General features: G+C 36.6%; 1 protein-coding gene across 8 annotated transcripts in view; it reads right to left on the bottom strand.

Annotated features, from left to right (window-relative positions):
* Positions 1-1,045: 1,045 nt before the first annotated feature.
* LOC112561428 overlaps positions 1,046-19,609 on the bottom strand; it is a 50,019-nt gene continuing 31,455 nt past the window's right edge. For 7 of the 8 annotated variants that reach the window (XM_025233924.1, XM_025233932.1, XM_025233931.1 and 4 more), the window contains exons 35-51: positions 19,113-19,483; positions 18,687-18,851; positions 18,243-18,474; positions 17,466-17,656; positions 17,052-17,234; positions 16,632-16,817; positions 16,035-16,439; positions 12,564-12,896; positions 12,035-12,181; positions 10,011-10,160; positions 9,631-9,794; positions 8,257-8,413; positions 7,537-7,755; positions 6,973-7,302; positions 5,855-6,309; positions 4,421-4,647; positions 1,046-4,052 (exon numbers count right to left, since the gene is read on the bottom strand). In XM_025233924.1, the coding sequence (XP_025089709.1) occupies positions 6,109-6,309; positions 6,973-7,302; positions 7,537-7,755; positions 8,257-8,413; positions 9,631-9,794; positions 10,011-10,160; positions 12,035-12,181; positions 12,564-12,896; positions 16,035-16,439; positions 16,632-16,817; positions 17,052-17,234; positions 17,466-17,656; positions 18,243-18,474; positions 18,687-18,851; positions 19,113-19,483 (3,434 nt within the window). In that variant the 3' untranslated portion in view covers positions 1,046-4,052; positions 4,421-4,647; positions 5,855-6,108. Of the gene's footprint in view, positions 4,053-4,420; positions 4,648-5,849; positions 6,310-6,972; positions 7,303-7,536; positions 7,756-8,256; positions 8,414-9,630; positions 9,795-10,010; positions 10,161-12,034; positions 12,182-12,563; positions 12,897-16,034; positions 16,440-16,631; positions 16,818-17,051; positions 17,235-17,465; positions 17,657-18,242; positions 18,475-18,686; positions 18,852-19,112; positions 19,484-19,609 lie in introns of those variants that run through there. The other variant, XM_025233930.1, reaches the window with a different exon arrangement.

Genomic DNA, 19,609 nt, shown 5'->3' with positions numbered 1-19,609 from the left:
AAACAGAGCAGAGTTCCCCCCCCACACACACACCTCTCCATATGTGAACGTTTGACCATTTACAACATCGATCAGCTTTGAACTTGACTAATTTGACAAAATGTTATCATTATTACCATCTTCAAATATGATGTAACAAAATGTTCACAATTAGACTATACAGTACAGTGTAGGGATGTCAGCAATTTTGATACACGTTTAAGTTTTTACAATGCACTATCCTGATTTCAAATTTGAAAAAGATTTTGCTCTGTGGTAAGCAGAACACCTCCCTATTACCACAAGAAACGTCTTTCAGTCAGAATGTTGATCTGCTATTTTGACTTGAAATGTTTTGTACTTAAAATCATCATTTGCTGTATGATCTTTTTTTTTTTAATTTCCTGAATGGATACTTCATTGTTGTAGATGTTTATTGATGACATGATGTTATACTATCACCATTCAGCTCAGCTGATTAGCTACGAAATGAATGTGCCATCACACATGGCAACAAGGAGTGAGCGACTTCAGCTGTCGGTCCACGGATGAATATATAGGTTTAAAAATTCAGTCTTTATGTTTGTGCCATTTGTGGTGTTGATCCTTCACTCCTTTATAGTCTGTGGCAGGTTTTTTTTCGTTTTTGGAAAATACATTTAGTCCTAACCCTGATAGTCCGTTCAGATAGAAGCTGTTTCGCCTCACCTTTCTCAGACCCTATTGGAGTAAGAGACATAAAATCCGGAAAGAAAGGGGCGCGGGGCTACTGTAAAAACTGGCCTGTCCACTGTGGCCAAGGGACGGAACTAGGGTGAGAATGGCCACAAGGACCCCTCCTCTCCCTCACCCCTACCCTGACCCTAGTTGAGCCAGCAATGCAACACACGACAGTGTCCCTGTTCATGTTCATTACAGGTTTACAAAAAGCTCCTGCTGATCCAATCACATTTGTGTTCTACTCTAACTGCTTTTAAATGATATGCACTACTGCTAAGGATGGTGAGATATGTCTACTAATGATGCAATGGTTTCGTAATTACATGGAAACACACAACACACTGGATAGCTTTCTCGGAGTAACTTTAATCCTATACAAGGCCCATTGGAAATTTACAGCAGCTATAAGCATCAGAAGTTTTTTAAGTAATTAAAAGAAAACTCAATTTATTGTGCTCACTACAGCAGTTTTTTAAATCACAGTCACAAAACAAAATTTGCGAGAATATATGTTTGTAATACATGCATAGGTTCCTTCAGCAAAAAAGAACAAAAATTAACAAAAAACAACAAATCAAAATCACTCATATGCAATTTTGAAAAAATATACCTCTCGAATGTCAGGTAATGACAAAGAACTCAAAGTAAAATAAATCTTTGAAGACCTGTGCTTCTGTAATTTTTTCCATTCTGAATCTGTTGTTTCATTATTGCCAGTAAAATAAGTATGACAATGGATTGTAGCATATGCCTTTGTAATTGCTCCACGCAATGAACCAGTCAAAGTAATCCACAGCATGGAGTAAAAGGCTAATAATTTTGTGCCCTTTCATGTTGCTTAAATCTGAAGCAAAGGAATCGCAATGATGCAAAAACAATAATGGTCAGATAACAGCTTTCATCCAAGTAATGATCAATGAGTAAATAATTTGTGCTTTTAAAAAAATATTTCCCCAGAGTAAATGTTCTGCCGCAGAAAACAGGAGTAAATGTCCTGCCAGAGATGCTGCTAAATGTAAAAACACTGCTACATTTTTTTTCTCTATTGGTTCTTTATCTTGAGGCTACCTAATCAAATGGTGGATAGCACAATTCCAAAAGTGCTGAAAAACATACTGTAACTATGTGATAAAAATATGGTCATGATGATAACTTTCAAACTTAGATGATAAACTTGGTAACTTTTTATTGTCAGCTCTGTTACCAAGTCATAATGATTGACTCAAGTTATTATTCAGTAAATAAATGAATACAGCACAAAAGCTAAATGTTAAAATAGTAATAAATTCTGGATTCAAAAACAATGCATTAAACACTCATTTTTACCACAATATGATAATAAAGGACATAATTTTATTAAGCCTCAAGACATTTCAAGAATCTGACTTAAGAAAATGGGATTCATATTAAGCGCCCTTTATCAAGGACTTTTAAAGGCATACATCAGCTGTTCTGTTTTAACTCAGAATTGAAATAGGGTATTTCAGTCTGAGGCTTTAAAGTCACAACAGTCTCAAATCTGGATCTCTTCATGGATAAATAAGAGCAAAAAACCTCTGTGAAAGATATATTATGAAATATTATTAAGAATAAAGAACAATAAAAAATAGTTATTTTGATCCTACAGTTACAAATCTCTTGTAACAAATCTGAATTTAGAAGCCTTTTCCTCGTACAGGACTAGGAAAAAAGTATTTGTCTTGCATACATCTTGTTTCCTAATTATGCAGCATATCCTGACATTAAAAAAAAAAATTATAATTTTGTTTTTGAAGTGATCCACAACAAAATGCACAAGGAGGTTCTTTATTACAATATTTGTCCTGTATAGGAAACTGAATATACTACCACATGGAAACATTGAACATTAAACAATAGCATTTAAATAAAACAGATGATCCTGTGATAATTTTGTTTGAAAAAACACAAATTTCAGCAGTCACATCTCACTTTTTTTAAAAATATGTATGATGAAAAGCAAATTTTTCACAGCTCTCAAATGCAGGTCCAAGTAAACAATAAAAGCTATGATGCAGATCAAACTCTGTGAGCCATGTCATGTCAGCAGTAAATTTTAAAAAGTTATTTTTATTTGTATATGTGGGTGGGTACAGATGCGAGTAGCTGGAAGTGTTATGTACCTGGCCAGCATGAAAAATTTTACTACAAGCAACATACAAGTGACTAGTCATAGTGTTATCCATTATCTGTGTAAATTGTGGTTTTGATGCACTGTCAACAAGAAACAGAACTAGCTAACATACTTTTTTTACTTTCAATTCATTAAATAAATTTTGCATAAGTAAAGGGAAAACTAGAACATAAACTGCATCTTTCTTTGTGCACAATTTTAAAAAGTGGGAGGTAGGGAATGATCACCTTTATTAGTCATGATCAAGCATGATTCCAAACATGATTATGATCAGGCATAAATTCTTAGATGAAGCTGAAAATCTATATATGAAATGTTTTATCAAATAAGCAGAGAGAAGTTTAAATGCAAAAATTCAAAAAGAAAAAAATCTACAATCAGCAGAAATGTAATTCATAGTTACATGATGCTTGCACAGTCCAAAAAAATGAAAATACATTAAAAAAAACTTCTGGCTAGCTTAGAGAAGTTTACAAAATATTTATTGGAAAAATGTACATATGAAACATCCAATATCTCGGATGTTGATAAGTTTATTTAATACTGTCTCAAAATATCATAAATTAATAAGCAAGCATTTGGGAGTAGGGTAAAACAATGAAATAACAAAACATAGGCTGAAAACAGAGCTTAAAAGAAATAAACTGTTTTATGACATCTGTAGTTAAGGAGACAACAACAAAGGATTTGACAAAAGTTGGCACAAAACACAAAATTTGGGAAAACAGAAAGTTTACAGTAATTATGCTTCTCCGATGCTCCAAACATGGCAAAAATTACTGTTCTGTAAGGACCAGACATTGTAAGTATAGGCATGTCTCTATCTCCGAAATCGTGGTGGCAGATCTCCTTCATAAAACTGCCCCTGTGGATCTTGACCTCTCCTGTCAGGGACAAACTGTCCTCCCCATTGTCCAGTGCCAAAGTTCCCTTGACCTCGGTGAAAACTGCGACTTCTCCCATGGCTATTGCCATGCCAACGGCTATACCCATGCCCGTGGCCATAGCCACGCCAACGACCGTAACTGTGACCACCATCACCAGCTCCACCAGCAGGATTATGTGCAGCATACTGAACAGGGTGATCAACCACATGAACCATTTTTTCATCCATGTCTGGATCTTCTACCATGTCTTCCATCAACCGCTCCTGGTGGTGGTGGTCTCTCTCTCTGGCTTCTGCTTGCTGCTGTGTTGCTGTCTGTAAGTAAACATCTGGTTTTACTAAAGTTTCTTTCACAGGAACCAATGATACAAATTAATCTTTAACTATAAGCTATAACTGAAGAAATAATTTCTGGTGTCTATGCACATTGCCTCATATAAATGAAATGGTTATCAGCTATAACCTTTGTTAGATCTATTACCAGATTCAAATGGCTATAATAAAAACATATTTCTGGAGAAATAAACATGATCTCTAATTATTTTCAATCAATTCCATTCATATGCAAAGCTAATGTCTGACTGTCTTGAGACAAAGTTAGCTTGACAGTTTAAGGACACTAAAAAGCAGATCAGACAGATTTGATCTTGGTGTCTGTAAACATAATCTAAATTAAATCATACCTCAAACCGATGTTGTATCTGGGGCAAGGTTTTTCCAAAATTCTGAAGTAGAGTTTGACACAGACCAACAAGTTCTTGCCACTGAGTCCACTTTCTTTCCTGAATGGCTTCTTGCAGCTTATGTGATAGATCCTGCAGCAATGTGGTCAAGGTTTCAAGTGATAAGGAATATCACGATAAACAGGGTTCCACTGTTCTTCAGTCCCCATAGCTGAGTTTTTCTTCACCTGCAAGTCAATATAACATTTAATGTGACCTTTAATTAAGGAAGGAAGGAGAGAAAGAATGTTATCATAAACTTGCACATGAAGGCAAATAGTCAAACCAATGGAGAACATGTTTTTAGGGTTTACCAAAGTGCTAGGCTTTTCACCACGATGAGTTTTAATTCATTATCATACAAAGGTATGCCCATACAACGAAGGCATAAAAGGATTCGAAGAATATTCCAACAAGGCATATCTAATAATATTAAGATTTCTAAAGCACATTTCCCCACATGGAGTCAAGCTCAACATGCTTTACAAAATACAAGGGTCAGTAGCTAGTGATGCTGTTTGACAGAAAAGGGCATCCAAATCAGCCAAACATACAAACACACATACACAGTGAACATTGCCAGAAATGCAGAGAGGAGGTGGAAAAAGTAACAGTCAAATGACAGTAGGTATTTCCAAAAGAGGTTTTAAGACCAGACTGGAAAGCATGTAGCATATCTACTGTACTGAGAGACAGAGGCAGGGCATTCTAAATACTGGGGCCAGAGAAAGAGAACGAGTGAACCTCTCCAGTCTGATACATGGGACACAGAAAACCAGTGTAGAGAGAGCAAACTGACCTGCCAGAATGGTAGGGCAACATAAGCTCAGACAAACAGGGGTGAGGCAAATGAACAACACAATAGCAGAGTATGGCAATCTTGAATTTACTGTAATTAGCAAACATCCAGTGTTTGACAGAATTAAGAGTTTCCTGGGTGCTGGTAAACAGTTTGTGAAGTTTGCAAGCTGGGCCAGAAGTTAGGAGCTATCATTCGCGTACATGTGATACTGCAAGCCAGAGGAATCAGAGGACCAAGTGGATGGACATAGGCTGTAAATCAAGAGAAGTCCAGGGACTTAACCTGGAGACACATATTGCCCAGCAGCAGGTTTTGATGCAAAGCCGTGAACTCTAACAAACTGGATGCAAGCAGACAGAAGTGGAACCAACTAAGGGCTGTGCCAGAGAGGCCACAGGTCATATAAAGCCTATGGAGGAGAAGGTGATGGTTCAAAGTTCAAAGTATCAAAAGCAGCATATTTACCAAGCATGTAAAACAAAAACTATACACATGCTAGTATCCTGAAATAATTCTATGCAAATACTAAAATTCAGACAAACAGCTACATTTTTAAGAGAAACTCTAAATGATACAATTTCCTGTATTTTTACCTGATGAAATGACAAAGAGCCTCTAATCTGAACAAAGGCATTGCAAGACGTGATCTGTAAATCTGTCGAAAAGTTTATATTCAGCTGCATTACGCTTGTGTCCTTCTGAGTCCAAGTGTTCCTGTTTTATACGTTCCTGCACTATTTCTCCACTCTCTTTCTCTTCTTCCTCATCTCCGTCATGGACAACACTCTCTTCAACCTCTCCTGTTGATGACTTTTCAAATCCAACTCCACAGACACCACACATAGCATTACTGATCAATGATGAAGCAAACAGCTCTCTCAACTTGTACAACACACCATTTCTTTAGCTGAGGAATTCGTTTCCGAAACATAAATGACTTAATAGATCTGTAGATTATGCGGGCACTTTTTTTGTGTGCCTCCTGATCTGCTGCATCTTTAATTTTTTTCATGTAACTCACTTTTTCATCTTCATCCAGCTCTTCCACCTAAAAAATGAAGTCACACGAGAAACAGTGTGAATGGTATAAGAAATATATAAAATTTATTTTATTACTAATATTATTAGCTAACCTAGCAATTTTCTTTGTTCGTGTTTCAAAATGCTCTTTTGTTTCAGTCCTGCATATATTATAAGCAATAATAATATTAAAAATTTCACAGATTAAACTAGAATCCAAATAAAATAGAATTAAATTAGAATCCAAATGTATCTTGTTCAAGAAAATCATTCTGTAACAAATATTCTGATAACAGGACACTATAATTATAATAAATAATACTCTTTGGCAATAATTCCTACCTAATTCCAGTATGCCTGAATCCTACATACCTACTTTTCTAAATTACTTATACACACCTACATATCTATGAACTAGGTTAGCACTAATATAAAAGATAAACAGTAGTTACTTTAAGTTATTCAGGAACATGCCTTTGTTCAATCAAATGAAGCAGTTTGCCAGCACAGATGTTGCTTTTATACTTTTTTTCAATCTGTTCATGTGGAATTGTTCAAATATACATGTATATGCTAAAAGTGTGAATACATTATACAATAAAGCACACACTAAATTCATTGCTGGAAAGTAATACTATTTGTAAATCTGGCAAAAAGCTGAAAAGTCTCTATCTACAACACAGGACCTTACCTTTTCTGCTGTGCCTCCACCATCAATGCCTTCAACATCCTGGTCATCAGAGTCATCTTCATTCACAGCATAACTCGCAACTTCCTGAACCTTCCTTATACCATGCTGCAGTTTATTAAAGTGGAAGAAATTTCCATCACCAGGCATATTCTTTATGTCTTTAGGAAATAAAACATCTTTTCGCTTCTCGTTCCAGTGCCACTGACACAACCAAAGTTTGACATTCATGTTTGTCAAGCTAGTATTCAGAGCAGTCAAGATCTCTCTATAGCTTCTGGCATCCTTCACATTTCTCACAAGACTAGCCAGCCGTGAGGGCATGTTCTGTATCTGTGAGAAAAACAAGAAGTTTGAATGATGAACAATGTCTAGTCCATCTATATTCTGCAGCAGGAAAATCCACATACAATTTTGGTTATGTTTAACTGCTCACAAACTCATTGTTAGTTTATTTACATGAACAGGCAAATTAAAAGCTTTCATACATTTAATGCCACAAAATGATGTTTCCTAGAACTAGATTTTTAAAAAGTCTGATTTTTTCCGTTTATTCTACTTGCTCACCTCTTCATCAGTGAGTGAGTGCACTGTCTGTAAAATGGGAACCTCACAAACATCAGGGACGTTGCCCTGATCAATGTTCAACAAAAGAACCAGTGCCAGAACCAGGCCACGTTCCAGCAACAAATCAGTATTTGGTGTCTTCTTCTGTAGATGTGCCAAATGACCAACAAGACTGAATCTTTTTCTACATTCAAATCCACTCAGCATTCCCACCAGTGCCTGTAAAATGAGTAAACCAAATAAACTGAGGAATAATTAAGCTCGCACGTGCACTCTCTCACTACCAACAATCCCAAGGTCATTTGGGAAACAAGAGGGTCCTTAAACACATGAGATGAAAACCCAAGGATGATTATGTCTCATGAGTGATGATCCCAGTCAAATAAAGCCATCAGGCAAACATTCTTTATTGATTCAAAGACAGCTGTAGTTATACACCAATGTAAAATATTGATTATCCCTACTACCTTATTCCAGACATTTTACATTTAGATATAAAGATGTCATTCTGGTGCTGAATATTATTAATAACTTGTTAACTGTCTGAGATAAGCTTATAGAAATTAAGATAATGCTCATCACAAGTGTACACATTCTCCTACAACTGTGAAGTGCCATCAACAAAATACTTAGCATGATTCCTGGAGATGGATAAGAATTTAAAAACTACTCTAGGAATAATAATAAGAGATAATCCACACACAAAAATATTTGTCTTACCCTCATGCGATCATGCAAAAGTGGCAGATCTTGATTTCGCTTCATCTTGAACCTTTCAAGCAATATATGCAGATTTCCTCCTTTGGTAGCAGGAATGTTAAGGTTGACCATTCTAAGGTTTCGTACATAGCAATCTGGGAGAATCATGTAGCCATTCCTGTAATCAGAAACCCTAATAATTTGTTTTATGTGTTACAAAGATCATTGCACCTATTAGCAACTATTTTACCTTACAGTAATATGGTGACAATGGCATTTTCACTATCTTCCTCACACACACACACACCTCTCACAGCCATAGATAACTCACCAACAATCAAGGATAATGATAGGAAAAAAAAAGAAAAAAAGTAGTCTGTTAAAAAAGGGAAATCACTCGATCTGAAATCTTAGGTCTGAATTAAACTGACAATTTCACATAAATTAAAATCTAAGCACTATCAGTAATGGACAAGTTCTTAACAAGTTCTTAAAAGGTTAAAACAATAGGTGTATATTGTTTACAGACTTTGTCATAGTGCTCTAAAAAGCTGTTTAAACAATGGAATTAACTACTCAATGTTGTTAGCCATCAGTCCATAGCAAGATCAATTTGTAGATCTAAAACAATAATTCAAAAAACAAAAAAAAGAGAGTGACAAATAATCCAATAAGACCTCCACACAAACATACAGATTCAATGCTTCAATGTTTATACATTTACAATAACAGATAAAAAGCTGAGAGCAATCACTTTCATCCAATGAGACTTAGGGGGTTTGTTCGCTCTCATCAATATAACAATATACAGCCCTGCAGACTATCTGCACTGTAACTGTATAATACATGAAGACTTCATCAAAGTAATGAGTACAGGCATTAAGGTAAATATTTTAATTATAATGAGATCAGAAAGTACACACATCACATTTTAAATTAAATTAAGGAGAAATATACTTACAACTGACCTGGAATAAAAAAACAAGAAAACAATGCAAGCTAGGTTTAAGTCTATTTCAAAACAGTATGTCAGTGTTCAAGGTATTTTATTCCATACAGAACAGAGAATTGGGGAATTATTACCATGAAACAATCTGTCATTTAGAAATGATTTAGAACTTATGTTATCTTTAAACAGTTTCTTAAAATTTTTTATTCAAAATTTAACAGGTCAAAGCTGCCTTAAAATTTATGTAATCATCTTGCACATCTTTAATTTATGTTTAATTTTACTCATTAAGATGTTAAAAGATAGCCAAACTTAATTTACATAAAATCTATATACAGCCTGGATTGTTAAGTGCTTTTGCAGTTTGTTTAAACGGCAGTTGTCACTTAAAAGACAGACATAAGTAAAGGGACCACTGTTTCAGATGTATAATAAAGTATCCTGACCCTTTGATTTTGGCAGCCAGGCAGAAACCCAGTGTGGTAAAAACCTCCAACCAAAAATAAAAGATGGGGAAGTCTGGCATTAGCCCAACCACACCTCTATTTCCAAGAAGTTTGGTAAACTTGGTGAACTTGATCAGCGATTCAAATGGATCAAATTTATCTGGCTAAAGAAAAGACGCTTTCATTAATACAAGAAAATACTTATATTTTGACTATAAAATTGTTACCATACAATGTCTAAAAATTCAGGTATATCTCTAAATAATTTTTCTTTTTCAGGAATACAGAACACATTATGTGACAATAGATTTGCTTTTCTGAAATACTAGATTAATTGGTGCTTTTTTTATTAAATAAAAATGATAGGTTGGACTACTTACAAGGAGATACTGTATTGCATCTAGATGTCTGCGTGCGAGGAGCATGACAAATCCACCATCAGTAAGTAGTGCATATTTATGCAGTTTATATACCCAGCGTGGCCTCTTTTTGGACAGGTCCACTTCCAGGTCTGTACAAAGTTTGTCCACCTGAGCATGAAATGAAAATATGTATTATCTAAACTATTTCTAATGTCTACCAAATTGTTTGCCTGTTCTTTTAACTTTTGAAAGACATGAAGACTATAACCTTAATCAGATGAACAACAAACAAGGTTGAGACTTGATTTCGCTACCTAAAGGCAGAACATGGGGATTTTGTGTGTGCGGATGTGGGTGTGTATGCATAGATGTTTTTCATGGTTAAAACATCAAATACATACTGTTTGTGTGATCCCCACCAATTTGGCAGGACTTCTTTAGATTTTGGCTTGGCTATGGATTATATTTGATAGGTGTATGTTTGTTATTTTTTTTTATGTTTATTTTTCTCCTTTTTAAGATGCTACTAGTGGCTCTAGATCAGGAGTGGGGAACGTCCAGCTCATAAAATCATTTGGTTTAGCTCTGCCACGGCAACCACAAGTGGGACTCAAAATTCAATAAATATAGCAGCTATTTCTTACTGCAACATAAATTTATGTTAAGTGAATTATAATAATAACACATTTTGAGAGACAAATAAAGAACAGAATACACAGGACATGTACTTATATATGACAATACAGATATGTATACTACTTGTCAGTTGCCCACAGCCTGTCTATATCTGTGACTCTGAGGAAATCCAATGTCATGCTGAGAGGGGGTGTACAAAAGTGTTAATACAATATGACAAACCCAAAGCTTGATCAAAATAAAGCAGGCTAAAATTTAAGTTGCTAATTTTGTATGGCCCATGAATGATGTTAAGAACATCCAAATAGACCAGAAAACAGGTTCCCCACCCTGTCCTAGATGGAATTTTGTTTTTAATCAACATTATCAGATGACATGATACTTAGGAGAATAAACACTAGGAAATGAGAACAAGGTCAAAATATGTTTCCACTTTAGAAAGTAGAGTACTGTGCAATCACAACAGGTCTGACCAGTTAGAGAGAAGCTATATGGGCTGGAATCAAAAAGGACTATGTGATCACCAACCTATTGCCACTATGATAGCAGAAAAGACTACAGCACTAGGGAAGGCAGGGCTGAAGCCCATCACTATACAACATGTGCTCACACTCAACTGGAACTAAAAACCATGATGGGAAAGGCTGTTTTATCAATCACAGCTTTAACCATATGGACCATTGTTAAGAACTAAAGGGTCAAAATGTGGTCAGCTTGCTAGACTTGGCTTGGTTAATTCATGCTGACATAAAATTTAATGTTTGCCACACTAGGCATTAAAATATCAATATTAATGAAAATGATGCTAACAGCCTCCTTACTGTGCAGCATGCCGCTTTCTCCCAAAAATGAATACATTTGAGATTGGTTTAAGAAAAAACGTATTATAACCTATTCATGTGACACCTAACACCTGTGCATCAGAGTGGTGCCAGTAGTTAAGGAATGGTAGTATTCTCTTAACAGAGAAAAAAATTTATATGATTAAAGAACTGTTATTGCATGGCAATTCCCGAGTGTCACACCATCTGAAAATGTTGATAAAGAAATACAGTAATGTCTTGAAACCTAAAATGAAGGTCTTCAGCAAAGAAATATCATGAAAGCCCTGGCACAAGGAATTTAGTCTCACTAATAAAACAAAACAAAAAAAGACATCTAAATTGCTCAATCATGTTTAAAAAACTAAGCTTGCAATTCATTCAAGTACACATAAACAATGGAAACTGAAATTAATGCGCTAGTAATGTCTTTGTTGGTCCTAAATGACAAAAGATACTGACTGATGCTAGATCCCCTTGACCACTGATAAAACACATTATTAGCAGACTGAGCAACTTCAAAGGCACACATTTAGACTGAACAAAAGATTAAGTAGTAATAAACAAAATAAAATATGTCTGTACATCGATGTCTAGGTTCAGAAGTGGAGACAAAAAAGCAGCAAGAACAATCCAGTCAGTGGACTTGCATCTCTCCTTGACAACATTTTTGGATTTTCCTCGTCCAACACGGCCTGGGTGTTCCCATTGGTACATTAGGTAGTTTCTCAACTACAAACACATATTTGTGATTGAATTTTTAAATACAGAACTTGATAACAAAAAAAAATATCCTAAGAGAAATAAATGATGCTATAGTCTTCAAGGAATGGACTAATACTTTATTACACCATTAAATACACTCCATCACATTAAAAATAATTCTTGCAATATCAAAGTCAAGTTTTGCATTCTATAGGTTAGTACATTTATACATAATAGGTTAATTTTAAAGCTTTCTTTGTGCGTGGGGAAATATTGCAGTAAACAATGTGGTTTTTCTTTAACTTGCCATTTATTGGTTTAAACTCATATGTAGATACAGTATCTTAATATATAATTAAAAACGAAAATTTATTATAAATTCTGGAACACTTTTATGTTCTAAATGTACCTGATTAAAGACTCCTTGAAAAGCTGACTCTCTCCTTTGCACTCGAAAACAAAACTGAACCACTTCATTCATGGAGTAGGAAGGGAGTCCAGGTGGTAAAAGAAACTCCAGCAATCTCTCAGTGGAGTCCCACCTACCATTTTCTGATATGTAGGAACCTGCTAATTCATACAGGGTCTCATTTATCTTAGATAATGACTCTGCCCCTGACTGGACAGCATGATCCAGTCTCACATGACTAAACAGCAAGTCCAAGGCAGTGTGTGTTAAAGGATTGTCATAAGCTTCATGAAGGTATGGACAGAACTGGACATCATAGCATCTTTGCCCCTCCTAAAATTGAAAAAAATCATCAAGCAAATATAAGAGAAACAAGCTCAATAGCACCAGACTTTCATGTAATTAATGTTGTTAAATGTAAACAGTAAAGTCGGTTTCCATTTTACTGATAAGTTTTAACCATAAATTCTTGTAACTGAAAGTTACACTTTACACACCATGTAGCAGTCATAAGCTGTTAATATTGTGAGCAAATTCTTAAGTTCAATAACACCTGCTGTTGAGTTAGAAAGTGACTAATGAAAAGGACATATGCAGCCAGGCAAGACTGATGTGGGCATGAGGAGACAATGCTAAAAGAGCGATCATCTGGAAGTTTTAATATACAATCCATTTACGAACTATTGCATGCTAGCATCAGTGATTAAAGAAAGAGTTAAACCAGAAGGCTGCATTCAAGAGAGTCATAAATTATGTATGCTTATTGTCAGAAATTGTACTTACAAAGAGAACCTATGATTTTAAGTAAAAAGGAAATTTTTCTTAATTTAAACTAGTTTTAAAGTAAGGTTAGAGATGTTTCATAAGTACCTTTATTCTACTCAAGATAGTCAACATAGCCTGAATGTTAAAAGTACCCAAAGGATGCTACCACCTCCATGTAGCTCAGAAGGAAGACTGTACAACCTGTAAGACAGTTTCAACTAGTTAAGATCAAACTGGTCAGTGAGGGGATGAAAGGTGTGAAAGCCAGGTGAAGTTGGAAGTTGCAGAGGGCTGACTTCCCAGACACCATTTCTCAAAGATTGTCCATTTGGCAATGTAGATATTTAAAGTGGAGGGTCGCTGTTCTTTCAGAATTCTATTCTCTGCTGCCTCTGCAAAGCCATGAGCACTTATGCAACTCTGCAGAACCAAAAGACATGAAGACTGAGTGCTTCCAGATCTGGGTAAAAATTGGCTGTACCTGGTTGTGACAGCAGACCTGGGGGAAAAAAGCAGAAGACACCTGGGAGGCTATGAAAGGTATTATAATAATGGTGTTATCCAAGCTTGCTTCTATCAAACAAGAGGAACAAGTATCATCTGACAACTAAACTGTTCCAGGCACTGTAAACCCTGGGGCTCAGTGGTAGGAGGGGTAGGCTTAGATGTTGAAACCAGACCAATCAGTTGCTTAGTCATCTAATGCCCATGCTCAAGGGTCCAGTGCAGGTGTGACATAGATTTTGAGTCATGAATATGTTAGCAGTCATGGTTGGAAACAAATCGTAAATTACAACAGGAAAACTGCCATGTCCATCGTCCATCCTGTTGGAAAAGCTTGCAATCAAGAAAGCTCGGTGGCTGTGAATGTAATGAACTGACAAGGTTACGTCAGATTGGTAGCAGAAGAAAAGAATGCGACTTGTCAGGTGAAAAAAGGCTGCAGGAGCAAGTGCTGCCCTGATTTCAAACATGAGCTATGACTGATAGAAGCATGACACAAAGCTGAGTGCCCCAAACTGTTATAGCCCAAAGAACTGTCTATATCTCTAGCTTTTATGAGGCAGTTTCGTTCATCATGAGGTCACAGACCACACCTAAGAAGTCAGTCAGGCAGAAGGTTCCCAGCTAGCGGTCTGTACAAAGTGAGATAGTTGTAGTGGTTTGTACTAATGGAGCTTCTTGAAAAAACAATGGTTGATGGGTCCAAAGGACAGAGTACTAGTGTGATCTGCAGAGACTAATCCCAGTTCTGAGAAAGTGAGTTTCACATATCTTCTCAGAGCCCAGTGAAGAGGGTGCACCTGCAGTCTGCTGTCGACTAAGGGGATAAGGTCAGCTGCTGGATCTCTCGTACCACTGCAATTAATTTATTTCATTAATTTGATTGATTTATTGAAGCTTTTCTGTGGAACTTCTACAATAGAAATACTGTGTGGAAAGGCATGCCCACGTGAATGAACTCCTGAAAAGGGGTCAGTCTGGACTTCTGGTGATTGGTATGGAAGTCAAGTTCTTGTAGGTAAATGATTAGAAAGTGCAGATCCTGCAGATAATTTGTAATCTCCAAATCTGTTTGCTGGGGCAGTCTGGGGCAAGTGAAGATTCACGGACTGTGATTGAGACTCAAAGGCAGAGTATAGTTTGTGTTTCCCTGAGCTGGTGTTAGGCCAGAAATGCTGGTGCCTTGATAAGAAAAAGCTACTGAAGGACTCTCATAGCCTGAGCTGAGTCCTGCTGGCATTTATTCAGTGCATCTTGAGCCTCAAGACTAAACAGGAGGAGTGCCTGGCATTCCTAAAGACAGTTTCACGAGAACGAAAGCTCTAGTGTAAAAGGATGGCATTGCATTTCAGGACAAAATATGTGATGTTGAGTGAGGTAATCAATAGCTAATTCTGCTTCTCTGAGGTCTTTAAGCTCTGAAGAGAGAGATAACTCCAGCTTGTTCTTGTTCATAAAATCTGTGTTGCCTCTGTCTAGAGATGGGAGAATGAAACTGTAGCAGTAGAAGTTCATGGTCAGAGTTAAGCTGAGTTAATTGAAATTGACATCATACAGAGAACGACATCAACAGGTATGGACATGTATAAAAAAGATGTTAAAAAAGCAGATGTTAAGAGATGGAAGCTAGATCAGAATAATGAGGCTTACTCTTACAGAAACCACGCTAAATAACTGCCATGCTCTCTGCTCCTGGCCCCACACAGATGAGGTAGTAGGCATGACTGGCTGAAGAAGACAGAGGAGCGAGGAGGGGTGTCAACGTTGATGGTCCTTTTGCCAAGCACCCAAATAGAAGGAGTGGGTGAAATAGTGCTGATTGAAAACAAGCCCACTTAGCCATGTCCCTTAACCACAGTGAGAGCTCACGTTGAAACTCCAAGGTCGTCTGTGGGATTGGATGCCAAGATTTTTGACTGATAAATACAGCTTGCACACGAATGATGAAGCTACATCAAGTGTCAGGTGACTGGCAGACCAGTGGTGCCACCCTGATTTACAGGGTCAGAGTTATTCTTCCTCAGGCTGCTAGCATCCTTAACTAGCATTTTGATCATGTTGACTGGGTTGAGTATGATAAAGGCACTTAGTACATAACAGTATACAAATGAAATAAAACAGAATTAGACATGATGCATGCTTTTTAAGGGATTATACTTCCACTGATGCTTACTAGCAGTCAACACAATCACATCAAATTACCTGAAAGCTATGACACTGGATGACCTTCGGCAGCTGCTCTTGGATGTAGTGTTCTGCATCAGTTTTCCACCTTCCCATCCGTGTCAAAAGAAACTCACTAAGATGCAGACAAACTTCCCCTGCTGGTTTCTCCAAACGATTGCACTTTTTCTCATTCTTGTTTGCAAACAGGTTCACGGCTCCTGCCATCTGGATACAGCGAGGTTTCTGTTTTGGATGAAAGGCCAAACGATCATTTTCTGCTATTTCTAGGCCAAAGAACTTGAGGCAAATATTGTAGCTATTCTTGTCCTCTGCTGACACAGGCTTCAGCATCACCTGCACAACTTTGTGCACCAACTCCATGCTATGGATGAGCCGACAGCAAGTTTTTAAGTTGTTGATGCCAGCAATCTGGCGAAGAACCTAAAGCAATTAAAATAATAATGCCATTCAGAAAACTTCACAAAAGAGTTTTTAAACTTCCCAACAAAACAAACACTTAAGTACATTGTTGATACAGTGTTTGACTCCACTCCACACGCAGCTGTGTAGTTTCTATTTTCTTTGATAGCTGTCATTACTGTTATCTTTCACAAAAGAGATGATAAACATTACCTCTGTGCATTCTAGCATGCCAGCAGAGTTAGAGACAGGCTGTGTTACAGCAAAGTTGTTGAAGGCCTCAAGCACAAGGTCTTCACGGTGCCGTAGCAATGATACTGTAAGGAGACATTCACCCACTCCTGTCTTATCTTTACAGATGTCAAACAAATTCTTGGCTTTTTTCAGCAACTCTGACACCTGACAAGTGAAAGCAATATTAAAATCACTTTCTTAATTGACTATAAAATTCCTAAATGTTTTTTTCGATACCAGTAATAATAATCATCAAATTACTGTGAAAATTAATGTTGAATATGACAAATCTTTTTAACTACTCGATTCTTCTCCAAATCATTACAAACATCAGTATTCACCCAAAACTGAATCAAAAAAGTTTGTAACATACGTCTTTTTTCATCTAGAGATAACTACCTGATGCTGAATATCACCCTGAGGGTCATCCTCATCTGATGATGATAGTGTCACATCAGTTTCCCCAGAAATCTTGGCACCAGCTTTACTGGGGGACTTTTGTTTCAACCCTGTTTCGCCAGATACATCAGATTTCATGGCTGACACTTTCCCACCAGCTGCATCTTCAGGTCGATCTGGTGCCTAAACAGATTAACATTTAAATAATCACAGTTATTTTCCTTGAAAAATTCTAAAGCTGAAATGAATTTTTGATCCACTTTTATCTTTCTTTGATTTCTTTTAATGTTCTATTCTCATGTTGAAGGACATCAGGAAGTGAAATAGGCATTTAGAATCATGCAAATAACAAACATTTCTATAACATTCAAGACCATTCAGAATAAATAAGTAAATGAATAAGCCTGTTCTGACCTTATCAGTGTTTGTTTTTTCAATATTTTCTAAAATCTTCTGCTTTTTGTTCCTTCTGGCCATCAGTTTCTGAGCCTTCAGTAAGTAGCAGTGAGCTTTCACTGCATTGTTCTCCCCTTCCTCTGCCATCTGCAGTGCTATGTCCATTTCTCCATTGTGAAGCATCATATAAGCAGCTTCTGTGAACTGACCTTCAAAAACAAATGAAAAAAGGAAATAAAATAATACAGTTCACCTCAAATAGTTATCAAGAGTGTGGTGTTAATCTTAGGCTGAGTGAAATATATCTTTGCAGCACACCCTATAACAAAATAAATTACCATAAATTTCAAATTATAAGCTGTGACTTTTTTTCCCTAGCTTTAAGCCTTGTAGTTTTAACAGCGATATGGATTGTTTGTGGATTTTTCAGATTTCAATTAATTTTTTTATAAGCTCCATGTTAAAGTGCTAACTGTTCACATTTTTAAACCCAAGCCGCATACAATTAGAGCATTCAGATCATTTGCTCAAGCACACACCCTATTCAAGCCAAAAACAAGATGAAATGCCTATGATGCATATTTCAAGTTTAAGGCAATCAACCTGGCCATTGAAAAAAGTCATAGATATTTGTGGTTTATAAACCAGTGCAGCTTATTTGTGAATAAAGTAATGACTCTTTTTAAAATTTAGTCAGTGTGGTTTATATACAGGTGAGTTCAGTAAACCGAAATTTAAGGTACTTAGGTGTAAACAGTTAAAAACACCTTTCCAGTATTATCATGAATATCTCACCCTGCCTGCACATGCGTTCAGCTGCCTCTCGGTAATAGCCATATGTTTTCAGAAAGCTGATCTGATCCTCTGTTTTAGGCATGCGATCAACAGCAGCAAGAACACGTTCTTGGTTCTTAAGTCGGCTAAAGAACTTGGCTGACTTGTAGCAAAGACTGGATAATGTGTAAGCTTCATCAGGTTTGTGATCAACCAGACCTTTTGGACATGACTGGCCTTTCTTTTCAAAATCCTAGAGATGCAGAAAAAATGTGCTGAATATCACATTCAAAGTAATAACTTAAGACATCAAGTTGTTCAGGCCAGGAAAGTTCCTACAATGCTACATTCTTTGTTTTATTTAATTCAGTCTATATATGCTGGCTGAGTAAAAAAAAAAAAAATTTTAATGAAAGAAAAACAAGTGCATGCTCATGCCCTTGATATGTAGGTGTTCACACAGACCTGTTTACGTATGTTGTATCTCTGAAGACAGTCAATCGCTTCATCATACATCTCGTGTTCATCAAGTATCTTGATTGCTCGGCTGAAATTGTCCAGTTGTTCATAGCAATGACTGGCATCCAGCCACTTTCGTGCTCGCACATACAGAGGCCCAGCCAGTTCCATCTTTTCAGACATATCAAGACATAAAATTAGCTACAAGTCATTGTTGGTTCTTCTCTCATAAATTCTGTTTTGAAACTCCAGAATGTCAAGCAATTCCAATGGCTACCCATGTATGAGAACAATTTTAGCAAATGAGTTATTACCTCATGTACAAATTGAGACATCTTTTGTTTATTTTCCTCTTCTTTTCAGATTCCTTCTCTACACCTTAATCTTTCATTACAATTTAAACAGTCCACAAAGAAATGCCAAATGTTTTACCAATCCATTTTTCTCAAAGACTTGAGCTGCTAGGAGAACCTCTCGAGCATTCTGCAGACAGAGTCCTGCTTTCTTCATCAGGTTAAAACGCAAAACTAGAGTTGAGGAGCTAGGAGGCAATTGCTCAAGGCAGTTTAAGAATGAAATAGCTGCCTTTAGGAATGCTTCACGCATTTCTCGTGGATGAGCACGAATCTGAGAAGCTTCAAGTGCCATCTGGTGTGCAAGAGCAATATTCTGCTTTTGATGTGCCCCTGCTATCTCATAACACTTGGATGCAACTCTGTAAAGGCTCCTGTTCATAATCTCGTCTCCACGTTTTTCCCACTCCTCTGAAGTGGATTTTTCAGCAAACATGGATTCCTCCAAATCTGTTGGCCAAATCAAAGTTTAAATTATATTCTCCATAGACAGAATCGTTAATAAATTTCATGAAATAATACCACATAAAATATAAAAATAGTATTTAATTTTCTGCTGAACTTGCACATAATAAC

The sequence above is a fragment of the Pomacea canaliculata genome, linkage group LG4 (assembly GCF_003073045.1).
Source record: "Pomacea canaliculata isolate SZHN2017 linkage group LG4, ASM307304v1, whole genome shotgun sequence".
In the NCBI taxonomy this organism is placed as follows: Eukaryota; Metazoa; Mollusca; class Gastropoda; order Architaenioglossa; family Ampullariidae; genus Pomacea; species Pomacea canaliculata.
Note: the sequence above shows the minus strand (reverse complement) of the source record. Positions and strands in the feature narration are given on the sequence as shown.